This window comes from Delphinapterus leucas, chromosome 1 (assembly GCF_059928025.1).
Source record: "Delphinapterus leucas isolate spDelLeu-1000000601 "Yukka" chromosome 1, BTC_Dleu_Yukka2, whole genome shotgun sequence".
Taxonomy (NCBI): Eukaryota; Metazoa; Chordata; class Mammalia; order Artiodactyla; family Monodontidae; genus Delphinapterus; species Delphinapterus leucas.
This window is the reverse complement of record NC_143129.1, coordinates 148,659,804-148,680,386: the sequence shown is the minus strand read 5'-3', so window position 1 is coordinate 148,680,386 and position 20,583 is coordinate 148,659,804. Positions and strand designations below refer to the sequence as shown.

Genomic DNA, 20,583 nt, shown 5'->3' with positions numbered 1-20,583 from the left:
GTGTCATGAAGGGAGAAATGATTTCCACAGCAATTGCATTCCTGCAACTCACTGGTCCCTGGAGGGGTGGGTGGGTAGGTCGTGGTGGAGGTGGTGGGGAGAGGGAGCGGGAAGCCTCACACTCTGGCCTTGGTAAAGAAACAAGATATAGGGAATTCCCTGGAGGTACAATGGTTAGGACGCTGTGTTGCCACTGAAGGGGGTGTGGGTTCAATCCCTGGTAGGGGAGCTAAGACTGCATGCCGTGCGGCATGCCCAAAAGGAAAGAAAAGAAAAAACATAATTAGTAGCTTATATTCACCAATTCTTGCTATTAGAAGGCTAAAATTGGAAAGATAAGATAAAGTGGTTTTCATCTAAAGTTTGGGGAGAAAAATAAACAGAACATCTGATGGCTACCGTTTATTAATCATTAGTAAAATTTTCAGTCTCTGAAGCAGAGATCATTTCTATCTTGCTAATGGAAACCAGGATTACTAATAAATCAGATATACGAAAAAGTAATCTCATTTTAATTCAAAACAGGATATAGTTTAGTTCTTTCAATCAAACTCATAATTACATAAGTCATTGACTTTTACTAAACTGCACTTCAACATAAAATACATACTAAAAGAAACGCAGCAAGGGGCTTCCCTGGTGGCGCAGTGGTTGAGAGTCCGCCTGCCGATGCAGGGGACACGGGTTCGAGCCCTGGCCTGGGAGGATCCCACATGCCGCGGAGCAACTAGGCCCGTGAGCCACAACTACTGAGCCTGCGCGTCTGGAGCCTGTGCTCCGCAACAAGAGAGGCCATGATGGTGAGAGGCCCGCGCACCGCGATGAAGAGTGGCCCCCCGCTTGCCACAACTAGAGAAAGCCCTCACACAGAAACGAAGACGCAACACAGCAAAAATAAATAAATTAAATAATAAACTCCTACCCCCAACATCTTCTTTTAAAAAAAAAAAGAAACACAGCAATTTAGGGGGAGGGTGATGAAATTCCACAAACACTTACTGCCTACCTACTGTACACCAGGTAATGTAAAGAGGCACGTTTGATAAAAAATGGAGGCTACAAAACTGCTAAGCCTCTGTGTGAGGCTTCCTGATTATGCATTTCAATGTGACTTCCATAAGTTTAAAGGAGCCTCATATATAAACTGGAAATAACACATCTTTAAAATACTTATATTCTTGTAAGTTACAGAAAGTACTCAGAATTGTGCTTAGAATATGGTAGGCCCTTAAAATTGGTAGCTATTTAATCATTATTAAATGCATCATGATATTTAACATTTTTATCATAATTATTTTCAGGATTAAAATGGTAACTTATACCTATGGGCCAACACTGAAAGATTTTTTGCATAGTAAGACATAGCATGAAAGAATTGTTGACTAGACAAATACAGTCATTGGTTTTATTTTCATTCAGAGAATGAAAGGGTAGGTATTGATATTTGAGAAATAAGTAAGTACAATTATAAATGCTGCAATTTATGTTTAGTAATGTTAACTAATTTAAAACCAAGAATCAGTATCACAATTCCTGGCTGCTTACCCTTGAATCATTAAACACATTAAATGTCTTTCTGATAATGTGTGAACCATTTGTCCAAAACGAAAGGTCATTGAGCAGAAATTCACATTCAACAGTACTATAGGACTTTTCCAATATGGGTCGCCAAGTGTTTTTTGGTTGTTGTTGTTTGTTTTTTATACTACTTCTTTTGAAGTCACTTTGATTTAAGGAGGCTCTTCTCTTTAAAGCAAACCAAGCTTGCAGTTTTTGCTATAGTAATAAGCCTCATTACTTATACATATTCATTCATGTGTTCAGGGTTGGTTAAAAAACATTTATGTACAACAGTAGAATAACCAGAACACAAAATAGAGAAAGGACCTTAGAGATCATACCTATCTAGCCAACACACAATTCTCCTTTCTTCTTCTTTTCCTTTTAATAGGGAAGTTAAAGCCAAGGTCCTTTAACGTGTGAAGTAAGACTTATCAAGGTGCTAGCATTGTCAAGCATACCAAAACCAGCCAAAGACTTTTGTCTCCTTCCACAACATCATTTCCACAAGTCTGCATGCCTATCCATTGTTCAGCTCATTCCCTGAGATGATCTTCAGCACCACTGGCATATGTGCCTTTGTCCTTTAAGGGTGGCTTTGATTTTTTGAAATAGTCCTAAGTCTTTGGTTCAAAATGAGTTAGGTAAACAAGCTGGAAGACACTGACTATAAAGGCAGTGATTTGCAAGCTTTAATGGCCTAGGAATCACCTATGAAGTTTATTCAAAACGCAAGTTCCTCAGCCCCATCCCCCAGAGATTCTGATCCAACAGATGTGGGGTAAGGCCCAGGAAACTGCCTTTTTAATAAGCTCCCAACCCCATCCAAGGTGATTCTGATATAAGTGGTTAATGGAACACACTTTGAGAAATACCGCTTTTAGGACGCAGGACTGCTTTCCTTGAAAGGCTTTAAGCTCTCTCTGAAGGTAGCTTTTAAAGAAGTTGTCCCCTAAATGTTTTGGGCAATGGCATATTCACTGGACCAAGTGTCTAGTCTCCTGAGGTGATGACCACATTGAAGATGATAATTCTCACTTGCTTCATTTGTATAGGTGAGCTGCAATTCGATGTGACACAAAATTACAGTCTGTGAGCTCCAGGTGATGGAGGAAAAACAAGGCCGGGTGGGGGGTGGTTTGCAATATTAAATAGAGAAGTCAGGTCTCACTGAGAAGTTGATATTTGATCAAGGATTCAAAAGAGGTGAAGGAGGAAGCGGAACACATATCTTTAGGAAGAGAATTCCAGGCAGAGAGAACAGCAGAAACAAAGACCTTAAAGTTGGAGAGTATCTAGCATATTTGAAAGGTGACAAGAAGGTTAGTATAGCTGAAGCAGAGTAAAGCATAAAAGACACAATTGATAATTTCGACTATTTTCACATGGTAACAAACACCATAACTCGGCCAAAAGATAAATGATGAACAGGGGAAAAAATTCTGAATTTCAAACTACAGAAAAAGGTCTAATTTCCTTAATATATAAAGAACTCTTAACAAACAATTAGGAAAAGATCCACAAATAATATATAAAGACAGCTTCAAGAAATGGAAACAGTAATGGCTCATAAACATGTGAAAAAATACTCAAAATAGCTCATAATGAGTAAGTCCTAATTAAAGGTACACTAAGAAACCATTTTTCATCTGTCAGATTAGTAAAGACAAAAAAATTTTGGTAACACCTTGCATTGGCAAGGTTACAGGGAAACAGGCACTACTGTACACTGTTAGTAGGAGTGAAATTGGTACCAACTCCTTTGTGGGCAATTTGCCAGTGTCTATTAAAATTAAATATGCACAAACTCTTAATCTAGCACTCCTACAACTGGGAATTTAACCTACAGATGTAGTTTCAGATGGAAACATATGTGCATAGTTATTTACTGTAAGCTTGTAATAGCAGAATATTGGGCATAACCAAAATGTCAACCACTAGGATCTAGTTAAATAAATTATAGTACCTTATAGAATTCAAAGGAATACTATGTAGCCATGAAATAGAAAGGGTTATGAACTGATATGAACTATCTTTTAAGATATAATGTTAGTGGGAAAAGCAGGGTGTTAAATAGTGTTTACCATTTGTGTAAAACTGGGGAAAAATAATTATATATTTGTTTGCTTACATATAAAATAATCTCTGGATGGACAAATATAAGAAACTTGAAACATTACCTCTAGAAAAGGTAACTTAGAAACAAGGATAAGTAGGAGGCTTTTCATTACATACCTTTCTATAACTTTTGAGTTTTGATTAAAGTGAATGTATTGCCCAATCAATAAATAAACAATTTGAAAGTAAGATAGTAACTCTCTTATAAAAATAAAGAAAAATTGCATGAAATCCCAAACTTTTAACACAATGTTAATCACATTTGTCTATTTCTTATCAGTCTTTTTGCTCAAATATATCTTTTCCTTTTTGTGGTAATCAGTGTTTAGTTGGATACAGTTTTTTAGCCTTCTATACGATAGTAATGAACCAGCATGTTAAATGGTTGAATAATATTCCATTGTGTAGATGTATAAGCTGTTATATTCATAGCTATTCACCTACAGCTACATTTTTCTTTCTAGTTTTTTTTAACATTATAAAAAATACTTAGATAAATTCTTAAAGTATTTCCTTAGGGAAAAAAGCCTGTCTGTGAAGTGGAATTATAGGGTAAAAAGGTATAGAATCATTTAATGATTAGTGGTTTATATTGCCAAATTGTTTTCTAAAAGGATAGTATAATGCCTCTCCGTGCAAATGCAAATATTGTATCCATGTTAGAGAACACAGCCAAACTAAAGGCAAATTTAAGAAAACAGAGGATGACACTTTGGGAAGATTTAATCTGAAAAGCATCTCTTACCTGTCTGTGGTTTAAGACTACCCAGTAACAGTAAACTGCTAAATTGTCTTAACAGACTAGTAGTCAGAGTTAAAAAGAAAACACAAATATCTCCTTGTTGTCATCTATAAATCACTCTAGTGGAAAGGCTTTGAGGCACTGACAGTTTAATGACAGGGCTGTAACTAATCTATAGGGACTGATTTATACTAATTTTTTTGGAGGGACAATAATCATAAATAAATAGATAATTGGCTGCCTTCTCACGAAGAGTAAGAACATAAACACGTAAGTACCCCATTTTATTTTAAGTTGGGAGAGAGAACAGAGAACATTGAACCCAATGTCTTATCAAATGCAGAAATTCTTTCTCTAGCAATGTAAAGAGAAGATTCATTTTCCAGGGGCTATACAAGAGGGCAAATTTATGTTAAATGCCAGATAATATTTCTTCTGTGTTCTGCCTTTTGCCAACTGATCGGTATTTATGAGGGCCTATGAAATATACAACAAGGTAAGACATGGTTTGTGTCCTTAAAACACTAAGAATATTTAGGGTTATAGCCTCAAACAGGAAACATAATCTGATATATAACTGGGGGCTAGATTAATTAGTTCAGATTAAGTGCTGGAAAAAATCAGAGAACGGAATGGGAGTTTAGAAATCAGGGAGAACTTTCTGTTCCAAGATAGTGCTCCTGAACTGCTATTAGGAGAATTATCTCTTATTCACCTCTGCATTCCTAGCACCTACTGCCAAACAGTATGTATTTGTTACATGAAAGGGCCAGTTCATGCTTTAGTAACCTTTATCTCCACCATGACAATGTTGACCATACAACCTTCCTTTTCCTCTTCCAACTACTTTGCTGAAATCAGTTTAACTAGGACAGTTAGTTGGTATGAATTATCATGGTCTCCCAGGTCTCTTTCACTATGCTTCTACCTTGATAGGTCACTTGGTCCCATTTCAAAATAGCAGGTATTGTCCACAAGTTCATACTCTAAGCTCCCCTCCTGACTTTTAGCATACTGCAGTTTTTACATAATTTCATCTTGTCACCACCCACTGACTGAAAATGTGACTTAGAAGAGGTGTAAAGTATCCAAATATTAACATATTAGAGAAAGTAGGAATTACTGCAAGCAGCATAATATTGTGGGAAGAACAAAGACTTTGGAGTCAAATAAACCTGATTTTGTCACTTACTAGTTGTTTCTTTTTTTTTTTTCTTTTTTTTGCGGTACGCGGGCCTCTCACTGTTGTGGCCTCCCCCGTTGCGGAGCACAGGCTCCAGACGCGCAGGCTCAGTGGCCATGGCTCACGGGCCCAGGCGCTCCGTGGCATGTGGGATCTTCCCGGACCGGGGCACAACCCATGTCCCCTGCATCGGCAGGCGGACTCTCAACCACTGCGCCACCAGGGAAGCCCACTAGTTGTTTCTTTGGATGACTTAATCTTTCTGAGCCTTAGTTTTCTCACATATAAAGTGAAGGTAATGATACCTACTTTTGGAATTGGTCTGTGGATTAATCAATACCTCTTCTTCCTTCCTTTTATATGCTTCAGAGTCAAAATTGGCTTTTCCTTTCTCTCCCCTTCCCCCCAAATTATGGATATGGCAAAATGTTTCCTAAAATAAGTTTTAACAGCAAATCTCAGACTCTTATCACTGAACAAATGTATTATATTGCTGTATAACTTCTACAGAATCATCATAAGATTATTCCCTACTCTAAGGTAGAGACTGAAGATATATACATATATTTTCATGCTATGTTCTCTGATTGTTTTCCTCCTGAAAAATTTGGAGACTGTGATTTTATTATTATATACAAATTGTTCAGCATTATTATACAAAAATTTTTCAGAGTTGGTTGGCTTCTCTTGAAACCCTGACATTTATACACAATTTCCTTGTGTATTTGAAAAGAACTATTATTCTAATGGATAAAAGAAATGTGGGAGAGCATTAGTAGAAATCTTATACATAGGAGAAAAGTCTTTAAAACATAAATGACCAACAGCACAGAGTATTAGCACTTCAGTCACTTATCAAAGCTTTCAAGAAAGAATCGATTACAACCCAGCTCTTGACAAAGGCTCATTTGAGACAGCTGATGTCTGACAGAAAGAGCTGAATGAACAAGTTTACTATGTAGGCTTTTCCTCTAAGCTCTATACCTGTTATGAGTTAGATCACGAAAAAAAGGAATATCTAAGGGCCATATCAACTAAAGAACTACCTTTACTGAAAAATGATTTAACATGGAGCTCTCTGTTTTTACAGGGGAGTGATATAAGAAACATCTATTTAAAGTGATCTATTTTACACAAAACAACAGTAGAAAAATAACTGTTTATTATATTTCCTAATGATTGTCAAATAAAAAATCATGCAATAAAATTCTTCCTTGAATTCAGTGCCAGGAAATTTTGAGATGAACTATTAGGCTTCCTTTTATCAGACAATGAGAATTTTAAATGGTAATCTGTAAACTCTAAGGCATAGTACCTGGTGCATAATAGAAACTCAATAAATGTACATTGTATGGATAGATGAATGAATGAGGAGATGCCTATCACATTTCCTTTTTCTCCTTTAGCTGCCAGAATTACAGAGTTGAATTCAGTGTTTATATATAAAACTTAGCTTGTGTTTATTTTTTTTAAAAATCAGGTGGAGTGATCATCTCCAGCAATGTTCAACTGCCAGGCACAGGCAAAAGGAAGGTGAATAGTTGGGTTTAACAAATTGAATGCAATGGAGGAAGACAGAGATGAGGGAGTTTAAAGTATTACAAAGAAGTGATCATGATGGACCTTAAAATTTAATTAGGACAAGGAAGGAAATGAAGATTGGACACAGGAAAGGGTGGATGGAGTGAAGTGGTATGGGTCAATAGATTGAAGGGCATGATAAGAAAAAAAAAGTTTTAGCACTGGTGACACTGAGCAAGTGAGTAGAAAAGGAAGTGCTGGTCAGAGCCAGATGTTTGAAATCCAAATATATAAGGTGATACAGTTTCTATTTATGACCACATCTAAGTGTGGTGAATAAAGAGAAGAAAAAAGTTTCTCTGGAGTTGGACAGGTCTGGGAACTGAGAGAAGTATCAAGAATGATAACAGGAGTGGAGATGATAAGAAGTTCAGTTATTGTTTACGAGTGATAAAATTTGGGAGAGTTAACAGAATCCAAACTTCAAAAAATCTTGTCAATCAACTGCATTAGTAGAGAATGGCAGAGATCTGGTTTAATAACAACTCAGACCCAGCCCATTCTGGACCACCCCATACCTGAAATACTGCTAGGGGATTTTAGTTGACTCCTTCAGTTCAATAAAATTACAGACTAGAATTGAGCATAGCATCAGACAAATTTCCTCTGAAGCATTATGCTCGATTCTGGGCCCCTTTAGAATGGACTAGGTCTAGACACCCTACCATACAAGGAACAATGGAAGAAATAAATATATCTTGGTTGGAAAGGTAAGAAAATTAAGACAGACAAGATAGCTGTGGTTAAACTGATAAAGGACTATAATGAAGAAGAGAAGTTAGGCTTATTCCAGGTAATTCCAAGGCCAAAACTAGAACCAAAAGGGAGAAAGTTGCAGAAACTCTCTATGGGAAGAAGCACTATAGCAAAAACCTTTCCCAGCTTTTAGAGCAGCTCAAAAATACACTATCTTTTGAAGCTTTCATTTCTCTGTCCCTAGCAGTATTCAGGTAGAGACTGTAGTAATATCAGTTAGACATAATACAGGGAAAAATGCCTGCACAGTTGCAAACTGGATGTTAACTAAGAATGCTTCTAGCCCACAACTCTAAGATATGGTGAATTCCATGTTTATTTGTTACCTGAGCAAAAGATCCATGTCTTATACTTCTCTTATATCTCCCACAGGGCTACGCACAGTTATTTAGTACAACTTTGCTGGTAATAATCCAGCTTGACAAGGTCATGGGACAAGAAGCATTATGGGACAAAAAGCATTATGTAGCAGAAAAGCACAGGTAGATCTGGGATCTGGGGTCATACAATCACTTGCATGACCTTGGGTAAGTTACAGAATTTCTCTGAGCCAAAAATAGTTTCCTCACATGTGAAATTGGACTTTGTCATTTACCTTGCAGAATTGTGGTTAAATGGGGTAATGTATAGAGAGTGAGGATTAAATGAGCTCATATATATATAGTGTCTGACACATAGCTGGGGCTTAATGATTGCAGTTATGTGTGTGTTTTTTTAAAGCAGTGGTGTTAATCTTGATCTTAGCTATTGACACTCTAGAAGCTCCCATCACATAGCAAGAGCTTGAAGGACAATTCTAAGGGTAAGGAAGATGCCTTTATTGGTGAAAGAGGTGGAAAATGACTGTGGCTTCCTTAGCTATAGCCCACTAAGGTCACTCTGACTAGAACACAAGCTGGTAAGGGCAGTATGCTACAATCTACTTACAAACTTTACTAACATTCATTTTTAATCTTGCTTATATTGAAAACTATATGTTCAAGTCATCAGAAAGTCACAGAATTTTAGAGATAAAAAGTTCAAATAGGGTCACCCCTCCCCCATTTTCATAGAAGAAAAAAAATCTAGATATGTTATACCACTTGCCTAATAACCCCTTGTTTTTCATAATCCTAGACTGACTCTTTCCTCTTAACTGCCCTACATTTTATGACTGGCATATGACTGTCCATATATAAATAGTGAAGAAACAGTTGTATTGAAAATCAGTCTTTTAAGAATAGCAACTGACATGTTTAAATGTGAATAGGTTTTGCTTTAGGAACTAATAAATAATACTTACATAGCTTTTGTAATGTCCAAATAATAAATTTTTGTTGCTGTGGCTGTTAATTAAGTAACTTATTTGGGAGCAGCTCAGAACCTCCAATACCTTATTTGAAAGTGGGACTGGGAAATATAATTTCTCATATTGAGATATAATAGTCATAGCATCTTTATTGTTCATATAAACTTGCCTCATCCCTTCCTTAGTTGAGATCTGTAGAGAAGTATGTTAAAGAGGACCTTCTTGGTGCTGATCACATATTGAGGAAAGGAAAGATACGCAGAAGGCAACAATTTAGGAGGATTTAAAAAATTGCTGCTGTGGCTACAGACTGAGTCAGCCAACAGCAGATAAATTAACGGATGGCTGTTTAAAAATCCCTACAGTTAACTCTTTATTTGTAAATAATATAAAACTGTCACTTTATTACTAGAATGCAATCAAATACAAAGATACAAACATATGCTGAAGGAAAGGATACCAAACCTATTCCCTAACAAATTACCCAAACATGTAAGAAATAGGATTTCACCTCACTCTCCAATTCCAGACTAACAGTTATTTCCTCTTTCAATTTTTGGTGGTATATTTGGCAGATTTGATCATTAAGATTATTGGGCACTAAAACCTTTTTGCGCATCTATGTAGACTGACAGGCAAATACTGGAAAAATGTCAGAGGAACCAGTTTCCATAGGTGGTTTTACATGACTGAACTAACATGTTTCTTTTACAGCTTTCTCAGTGTTTTACTACCAGTATTTATGAAAGAGAGAAATGTGCTACCAGTTTAAATGGCATAGGTGACATGATGAGTAAAAATTCTTCAGAAACAATCATGAATATAAAAATTATCAACATTGACAAAGCAATTAAGAAAACAAATAAATCTCTTTAGATCTTATCAATTTCAGATAAGAAGAAAAGCAAAAGACATGATGGGGTATATTACTTTAAAAAATATTTTATTTTGGAAATGTCTTATTTTTAGAATTTGTTTCATTAGATAACTCATGTTTTGTAATCTATATATATAAACTGGATCGAGTGCCTCTGGCAGTCATATTCATTTGAATCTGTATACCCTAAAATACGAGAATAACTAGCTACTGGAAGTGAATATTTGCACATAACTATACATGAGTACACTGCAGGGAGTCACAGAACAGGTAAGGGTTTGGCAACACAGCACAAAGGGGAGAAGTCTTGGTGTGAAGCTCAAGCTTTATATATCTTGAAAAGGCAACGATTCTTTCAGTTCTATCACTCTCAAAATCAAGATCCCTAGAATACTCAAAGCACAGAGTGTTTAGGAGAAAGACCAAGAAGAACGCCAAGAGAGTAACAAGAAAAGTCTAGTGCATGAGGAAAATTGGATTTGATAAAAACTTAAATGTTCTTTTGGACTATCTTGTCAACAGTATCACCTTGTATTGTTCTTTCCTAACAACAGTTTTCATGTAGACTGTGAAAACAGACAACTCTATCTGAGTTAAATATATATTTCCCGAATAGCATTAATTTGATTAATGTCAAGGAAATAAATTTTTTTTACACAAGTGCTTGATTCAGATACAATGCATGCACCACCAGGCAGTTATGATTGTAGTATTAGGTAATAGTGTGGGAAGTATCCAAATCAGAGTTTAAAAAGCTTGAAAACTGGTAATTTAAAGTTATCTCAAAGAACACTTTTAAAAGGATAATTGTCTATTTTAAAAAGAGTAAAGAATGTATTATAAACAGTTTAGCCATCATCTATATACAGACTGGCTTCTTCTCAATTGTAAGAGGCCATCACCTTTTATCCTTTCCCTCTTTTCCTTCCTTTCAGTACTATTAGGAAACTATTCACAAGTGCACCCTTGGACAATGCTGAGCAGTAATTATGACTTGCTGACAAAGAGATATGAACAATTACTGAGCCCATTTTGAAACCCTACACTAATAAAGTCATTAGATGCTGCCCTTGCCATGATCCTTCTAAAAGCTTCTGAAGTTACAAGAACACACGGCATTGTTTGCAGGGACAATTGCTGCTGGCAGAACGCAAACCTTGAGTTAAACCATGCTGCAAATTGATCTTGACATTCTGTTAAGACCGCCACTAAAAATCAAAAGCAGAGGAGAAAAGGAGAAAATGAGCGGGTAGGATGTAATCATGGAACAGGAGGGGTTCCTCCTCACCTTCTCTCCTCCCTCTTCACAAAACAAACCAGGGAGAAAATGACAAACTCTCCTAGTGTTTTAGAACCTTTATTTTAAAGCATTAATTAAGCCTTGACCTGGGATGTATAGGATGGCAATACATTTCCTTTGCAAGTATGGGAAGGAAAACGTGTCACAAAGGAAATAAAGAAGTTTGGGCAAAATTATATGGAAACCTGGCATGAAGGCTCTCTGTAGTACTCTGACCACAACATGTCCATCTGTTTTATCAGCTACTTTTGCAGAATCCATATCTCTCCTAGGGTAGCAGCTGGATATTAACACTCCTTGTGTCTCCCATGCAGACCCCACACCTGGGTTATATTTGCTGTATCAAATGGAAGTGTAGGGCTAGAGTAACATGGTCAGCTAGCTTCAGCCAGGCATGAACCAGTGAGTACTTTGGAATTAAGGGTAAGCCACTGTGATGGCAAGTGCAGGCAAAGACAACCTACTGATAAGAGATTTAAGCCAATTAACTCTTGCCAAAGATTAAGTAATGTGGAAAACTATCACTTGAATATGAAGGCTAACAAGTACCTGTCAGCATAGCAGCAGAAGTCTACAGTGACCTGATATACTGCACCCAAGTGCATTAAATTCAAAAGCTAATATTGATAGGCAACAGAATTCTGTCTTTGAACATTGGTACTAACTGTGTATGCAAAATTTAATACAAAGCTATGTATGTTACATGCAACCTGTGTAACTCTGGCACTGTCAGCAATTCCTAGGGAACACTGCTTAGAAATAGTGTGCAATGCCTGATTTAACACTGTGTAGCATGTACACTGATGTGCCACTTTCAACTCAGGAACTTACATATAAGCAACTTATTTTTCAGCACTCATAGCCGGCTAATTACCCAGTTGGCACTATCCTAGTCAAATTCAATGTTTAAATTTTCTAGAATTAGATAATCTAAAACAATACCTATATTGGATGTACTAAGTAAGACGTTTGCCATGTGGGCCTGTTCAGAACAAGTGACACCCATCAACCCACTTATTACTGGTTAATATTGGTGGTTTATTGTGCCACAGATGTTATATGGCTTTCCTTTGTGAAGCAACTTCAGTCAAGAACCTGCAGTTCAGCACCAAGGGCACTCATGTGCCAATGTTCTCATTACCCAGTCCCAAACAGCTCTAATAGAGGTAAGCAAATCAATACTTATTGTGCTAGTGTTTTATATAGTTCTCTCTATATTTAATTCTGAAGGTGCCCAAATGGACCTTTGCCTACCTTCTTGGCACAGCTCATCATGAAGCCAGTCCAGTATTCCTATATATCCTATGGGCATATTTACTTTGATCAATGTCACCACCAGTGCAGAAGGCTCAGAGTACCATCTCAAATGGCCCCATTTGAGAGGCCAGTTACTTTAGAGATATCATAGAGACTTGGTGAGTCTGGGGAAGAAACTTTGGAACCAATGGATAAACTTGTCTTGGTTGGAATTCAATCCTCTTTCCAGATGGTGGGTGCCTGGGGCACATGAGCATAGGCCACGATAGGCTGGGGTGCTATAGTGCCAGCAGAAGACGAGGTACCCAGTCTGGACATTTTTAGTTCTGCAAGGAGAAGGCTTTTGAAGGCTTTTGCTTTATTATTCCTATTAATGGCTGTGGGGGGAAAATCGCACAATTAGAGGGATATGGTAGCATTTCCAATGCTCTTTCTACTACCCAAACTGGTCTCTCTTATCCATTATGTTTCAATAAGCCTATGAGAGATTATTGGTTTATTTACCAATATAACACTTATTTTTTAAAAGGCACTTTAATGCATTGAGATTACAGACATAGCTCCCTTGGGGAGCTGACAACCTAGCAGGGAGATAGACAATAAACATTCAGTATAATGAGTGCCATCAATACAAGTTAGTACAGTGATATCATGGGAGCATATAGAATGTGCATTTTTACCCAGACTGAGGCAAGGGAAGAATGGGAAGATGCAAGGCTTCCTAGAAGTGATATGTGTTCTGAATTTTAAGAAATTATTCTTTCATAGACCAAGCATTCATTCACTACATTGTGCTAAAAATACTTTTCTGCTCCACTGTTTGCCTATAAGCATATGCCAGTACCAGGATGAATCATTAACAAAACAACTTTTTGGAATCTGTCCATCCCGGTTGGTTGGCCTTAATCCTCAGTTTGGTTCAGACCACACAGGATTACATTTTTTCTCTATTTTTTTCTCTCTTCCACAATTCAGATAGCTAATTATGAGGTTTAAAATACCAATATCCTTTTATAAGAATAGCAAATACCTGCAACCCAACAAACAAGGAATGCTGCTAATATTAAAAATCTCTGAATAGAAAGAGTGAAATTCTATTATCACCTTCTTGTGTCATCTCTTTCAAGTCCTTCGCTGGCTCACTCAGGTAGAGTCACTCAGTATGAAGTTCATCTATACTCCCAAAGCACCTTGTACATATTTCATGTTACATATTAGCTCTTATGTCTGTCTTGCTTACTAGACCATGAGTGTTTTAAGCATTAGCACTGTGTCTTTTTCAACTTTTCATCCTCAGTGCACAGCACCAATCCTGGTTCATATTAAACATTCAGTAAATGTTTATTCAATGAATAAACATGGAGGAATATATACCTTTCTTAAGATATTTTAGCCACTTCCAGAAGTGATATGCAAGATCTCTTTGTTTACCATTATCTATCTGTTTTTAGCTTTTTCTTTACCGGCATATCCTACTGTTTCTATCAGGATCGTTGTTCAACTGGATATTTGGGAAATTATACCCTCTAGCACCTCTCAAGACTAACAAGGGCTTTCTGCCTACTGCTTTAAGAAAGAACGGCTCTGAAATGCAACTACACATGGCAGCCAGTAAGACTGTAGAGAGTTTTCCAAGAAAGAAATCTTATTTAGCTATACAATACTGAAATTATAAGCAACATTCTTAAGTGGAATTAGAAGAATACATTCATTTGCCAAATTTTTATTGTTTCTTTCTCCCAGAATTTTGTAAAGTTCCTTGTTTAATGAGACAAATAAAATAAGTCCTTCCAGAAGATCACGATTTAGTGAGGGAGAAAACAGGCAAGTAATCACTACTGCTAAAGTCTGATGTCTCAGTTCACATTTGGAATGTTCCAAGATCAATCTAGAAGTTATTCTAATCCATTATACAGATATAGGTTGGTTAACTTAAGTATTCAACTTAGAAAGTTACTAGAATCATTTTGAAAGTGGGAAATCCAAATCATCAACACTACAGGGGTGTATACCAGTGACATTCTATAGTTCTTTTTTATTCTAGTTTGTTAGCGGAATCAGGTATTCTGGTTTGTTAGCAAAATCAGGAAATTTGACTTATAACAGCAATTCACGTTCATATTCTGGTAACTTTACCAAAGCATTCACTTAGTTCAATATCCTTCACTTGTTTCTAGAAACAGGAGAGATTCACAGTAGATTATGGAGGACTAATGTTTCTGGAGGCTTAATCCAAGTATTTCTTAAGCAAAAATAAATTTGCTTGGCAAGTCCCTTCCTGTCTTGGGCAACAATGTCTCCAGCTATCATACCAGAGGATAGTCTCAGAAAACCACTAAGGAAGCATCCAGGCTAAATAGCTTATAGGCTTAGGACTCTTGAAACTTATATGATTAGCCTGAACTAGAATAACTAGATATGGGCCCAGACAAGAAATACACCAGGAATTTATTTCTAAACTTTAACATTTGTCATAAAGAAATCACAGTTGAAAGGAAACCCACAGCAACAATCTTATTTGTGATGTCTAGACATCTCTTCTGTATTTCCACATATTAATTTGTCCCATTTTAACTACCTGGTAATAGCAAATGATGTCACAAAAACTTTTGTTATATAGACCACTGACCAATAAACATTAGTACAGCAGACTTCTATTGAATTGAGAGGGAAAGTTTTAGGTTTTGTTACTGTTAATCGCATCAAATGGATGATGCAATCAATTTTCATGACAAACACTTTTGAATAAATGTGATAAAGATCCCAGAAACATCACAGAGATGGAAACTCAAATAATTGTATTTAGATTAATCTATGGTAGATGGTAAGAAAATTGTGGCTAAAGCTAAACTCTTTTTGGGGGGCAAGAAATCAGCCTAACTTATAATTTTGTATATCAAAAGGTAATCGACTTTTACTCTCTTAGGAATATGCCATTCCAGTGAATTTTCATCTTGTGTTTGTAAAATGTGAATTTTACCATAGGCCTTAACTGTAATAATGAGGAGGTGTACATGAACAGTAGCTACATAATTTTATTTATTACTTTATAGAGAGAAATGTAATACCTTAACTTTAAATATCAATAGTTTTTAATTTCTAATATGAATAGAACTTGACTTTGAATAAGGACGTCAAGTATCTTAAATCCCAGAAATTATGTTCTCTTTCTCCCCACTGCCCTGTTTCTTGTTGCTATGTTTATTAAATTCCTAGATGTTTCTATTTAGTTTTTAATATCATTTCTTTTTGTTTTCATAACAGTAACCTAATAATGGGATGCCACATTTTAAAAAATGTAGATTGAAATATCCTATCATACTTCACAGTTGGTCTTGCAATTCACTGGGAAATAGCTCTAAAGCCTTATCAAGGCCTTTATTTTGTGTTTTTAAAAAGTGTCATAAGGAGTTAATAGGACACAGCTGTACTGGTTCTTTCTAATAAGAAGCTTCTGTCGCTTTGGTCACCACAGGTGTCTCTGTAACCTGCAAACTCTTATTACTAGTGTATCAAAGTTGTGCTACTTAACAGACTTCTTTAGTAAAACATAACAAAGCAATTACATGGCTGTTGATTGCCAGTTATAAAAAAAAAACCCTCAAACACTACTTTTCAAAAGAAACTACACTGCAATTTTTTGTCATTGTAAAATAAAAGGAACTAAGGAATTAAATGGAGGATAGAACAAAATAACAGCAGGTAGCCCGCTGAACTTAGCCACTACAGATGGTTTAGAAATAGTGTTTCCTTCTCCATCAAGTTGTGGATAAAAGGAAAGGAGGAGATTCCTTACTGCCAGTGAATGGCAAAAGATTTAGCCAAGTCTCCAGTCTATGTATTTTGCCTCATGAAAGCCCTTCGATGCTGCATTTTTATCTGTTTTTGGCACTGCTTTTCATCACCTTTAACTGAGTGTGAATAATAACCTGATTTAATTTAAACAAATACAGGTGCTAAAGGTTCTTTATTTATGTATAACAGGGAACATTTCCAAGGCAGAACGAAGTCATCCTATGAAATTTCCTAACCATTTACTTAAAGAAATGAAGTACTAGATGAAGAAACTGCTTCAACATTCTTTTGCTTCACATTTAAGAGAAGAATCATCTTTCTTTTCAGATTCAGATTACATAAAACAAAGTCTGAATGATGAGCAAAAATTCAGTGAGCCATAAAATAATAAAAAGACAAATGAGATGATTTCTAATTGTTCTACAGTCATTTAAATTAGGTAACTACAATAGGACTGCCTTGAAATGAATGAATTTAATCTCCCTGTTCATAAACCAGCAGTCTGTGATGATGATTGTGTTAACACACCCAAAGTAGCATCACAGGATGTTACGGCCACATGTGTAATTAAACACGATGAAATATATTTCAGATGGCAAACTCAAATAGGCAAAATATGAATAATTATTCATCACTTACAGATATTATGATTAACAAACTAAGTAAATTTATCCTGACAGCTAGGAAGGGGATTTTTTTTTCCCCCATTGAGAATATGGATGTAATGCTGGCTGTGTGCAAAAGAATGTGTGCAATAAAGCGATTACATCAATTAGCATATGCTAGAGTTAAGCTATTACCAACTCCAATGGACTGGTCCAGAATGTCCTGCCTTCATCACTGGAATTATTAAAAACTAAACTTACTAGTAGGATTATATATTAGATTTTCCTTGTCTTTTCTGAATATTATTAGAAACATATTTTAATATTCAACAACATATTAGAACATAAGAACATACAGTACATAGGAAGGTACTATATTATTATTATTGCAAAAAGACAAGAACAATGTATTTTGGTTTTGGTTTTCAGGTTATTCTTGAATTTAAGAAATCTTTTATTAGTTAAGGTATTTTTTCACAATTGAAAATAACTGCATGTTAACTACAACAAATAGCTTTTATCTAATTAAATGTAATAATAGAAAATTCAATGCTGAGGATGAAAATGTTTATGATGATAAGAAACCAAATACAATGATGACTTTTAACAATAAAAAAGCCCAACTTATAACTTGTGAACAACAGTGTTACCTTGCTCTGTTGGCGTCCTTTGTCAGGTCCCAAGCCCAGGTTATAAAATTTTGACTCAGATAAGAGACGATAGATTCAGCACAAAGCATTTGTGAGCAGAACACGTTGGTTAATACACTTTCATCGTGGTGGAGGTAGACAGCAAGAAGCTTTCTCTGAAAAGAGGGGAAAAGACTGATGAATTAAAATATGCACTAATGTAAGATTTCTTGAATTCTGGAAAGGCACAGTCAGTCAATATAAACAACAGTAAAAATTAAATGCTATTCCCTAAAAGAGTAACTGACACCTGGACATCTACTAATGTGAATACATTTTGCTTCCTTATACTCTAAAAAGGCTAGGATGATTGTATTGTTTTACAGACTGCTGTCGCAGATTCCTGTTAACATGTGCAAGCCTATCTCAAGCACAAATTGCAACAGAATGGCATTTTCTTTAAATAAAATGGAATTACCATTCTTTGTATTTAACACATACTTTATATGTAAAGAGAAAATTAATTCTGAACTATTCAACCATACAGAGAAAAAAATACTGATGAAGATTGGATGCCAAAATCTCTCTTACATATTTTTTGTTTTTAATCTGAGCACTAAATAGTCTCTTCTACTTGAAAGAAAAAGGTCTGAAATAAACTTGTTTTAGTTCCACAGGTAATTTCAAAGCCCTTAATGTGTTCCCATGTCAAAGTCCTTACTTAAGAGCATGTGACATCTAATTGCCATTTGAAAGGATGATAGAAAAATGTTCACTCCACATGAATTCTTTCTAGTTTATATTTCAGAAAATGTCCAGTGAAGTTTTTCATATGGAAAATTATTCTTTCCCTTTTGCCTGATAAAACTTGCTTTCAAGAAATGACATCTGCTCTCTTAAAAGTATCCTCTGTAATAGTTGGATAATCAATAAAATAACTGAAACTAAAAACTGAAATTGAGCAACATAATTTGCAAATGTCAGCTTTAACCACAACAATGATGATTAAAGAACCTAAATTGTCCTTAACTTTTTGGTGCTACCTTGGAGAAGAGCTGAGTTAAAGAACAGTCAGTTACCAGGACATGGAAAGATAAAATTTTATGCTAAGGACAATATACACATTTAATCTGTGAAATTCTGGTGAAGGAAAATTTCAAGGAAGCTGTAAGAATGTGATGATGAAGAAATTTGCTGTGTGGGATTCTAAACAAAAGAAGGACATTTACAGAAAAAGGGCTCATGTAGATGAAAGTCTGATGCTTGGAATTATCCTGATAAATAATCCAAATAATAATCCTAATAATAATAATAAAAATGTTTTCTTCAAAGAGAAATTTTGTACTAGATGAGGGTAGCCAGAGGTACTTTAATCCCCAGAATAAACCTGTAAAATAGCATTCTTAACTTCATTAGCCTATGCGGAAACTGAGCTTTAGAAACCTGACTTACCCTAATTCTAAAGCTAGTAAGTAAGTGGTACATCTGGGATTGGAACCCAGACTGACTGACTCCAACCCTAGTGTTCTCTATTTGGATACTGAAGCAGGGAACCTAACTGCACTATAGTCAAGACTTGGAGAGCTTGTAGAATATTAAGGCACCAGATGCTCACATATATCAGTGCTTCCGGGGCCTTCCCAGCATGTAATGGGAATAAGGACAAAATGCTTCCATGTGTCCATTCATTCATTCATTCATTCAAGAAGTATTGGTTAAAATATTCTTCGTGTCAGGCCCAGCAGGAAGCAGTGGTGATTAAATGCTGAACAGGAAAGATTTAGGGTTTTTTCATCTATGTTGATATATGCAGATACCAGTAGCTGGTATCTAGGAAGTTTGTAATCAGATACATTGTTGGAGAGATACTTATCTAGAAAATTCCTACTCATCCATTAAGGCTCAAAGCAAATGCCTCTGAGAAGCCTTCCCTGATTCCTTCAGGCAGCATTAAGAGCTTCCATTTCTGGGCCTCTATCTCTTCTATTTTAGTATTCCAATTGTTTACCAGTTTCCCCTCTAGACAAAGTTTCTCAAGGGTGAGGACCGGGTCTCTTTCAGTCTTCTTTGTATCCCTAAGTTAGCACAGGACTCAGCATGTTTGAGGAAAGAAACATGAATGCTGATATCAACCATAGCCCTCTGGCAAAAAAGACACCAAATGGTAGCTGCAATGCCAAATCACTCTTAGTAAACAAATCTAGAAATCTGCTGCTTTAGGGAAAGGAACGTGAACCTGGCAGCACTAACAAATTCAGAGCTCCTCTTCTTAGAAGCTCTCTGGCCCAACAGACAGGGGGATGTCAACCTCTAATTCTGCTTGATCGTAACTCAGCAACTACCTTTAATGAGACACCGGGAACAAGAGAGCTGTCCACTTTTGAATCAGCATATTTCTAACCAAACAATAGCAATGGCTAAATCTTTAAAATGCCTATTTCTCTCAAGAACACTGCAATGGAATATTTAGACTTTGGGAAAGAGATTAGCGATTTACATTGCTATCTTACTGATTTAATTTAAATGCTCTTCCAAACTAAATACACATGTGCTGAAGAGGCTACTAGGAAACCCAACATGGAGAGTTCCCTATACGTGCAGCTGACAGTGTTGACTGAAACTAAACTTGGAAATCCAGGGCACTAATGCACAATATCAAGCAATAAAACAGCATCTCTTTGGCAATATTTAATTTAAAAAAGAAGAAAGAGGTAGGCGAAGATCAGGCACTGTTTTGGAGGATCAACCATTCTGCATTTCAAAGCACTGGTCCCTGCAATATCCAGGTTACTGTGCTAGAATCTCGACTATTATATCGCAGTTGTGAGAGGGAGGGCAAAGATGTGTTTACTCAGTGATTAGGCCCTTAGAATAAGCCTCTAGCTCCTAGAG

General features: G+C 36.2%; 1 protein-coding gene across 8 annotated transcripts in view; it reads right to left on the bottom strand.

The window, feature by feature from the left end:
• The window catches only part of FAF1 (Fas associated factor 1), a 487,383-nt gene that overhangs the window by 97,169 nt on the left and 369,631 nt on the right, over positions 1–20,583 (bottom strand). For all 8 annotated transcript variants that reach the window (XM_089922958.1, XM_089923008.1, XM_089922966.1 and 5 more), the window contains one exon: positions 17,713–17,867. In XM_089922958.1, the coding sequence (XP_089779084.1) occupies positions 17,713–17,867 (155 nt within the window). The remainder of the gene's footprint in view (positions 1–17,712; positions 17,868–20,583) is intronic.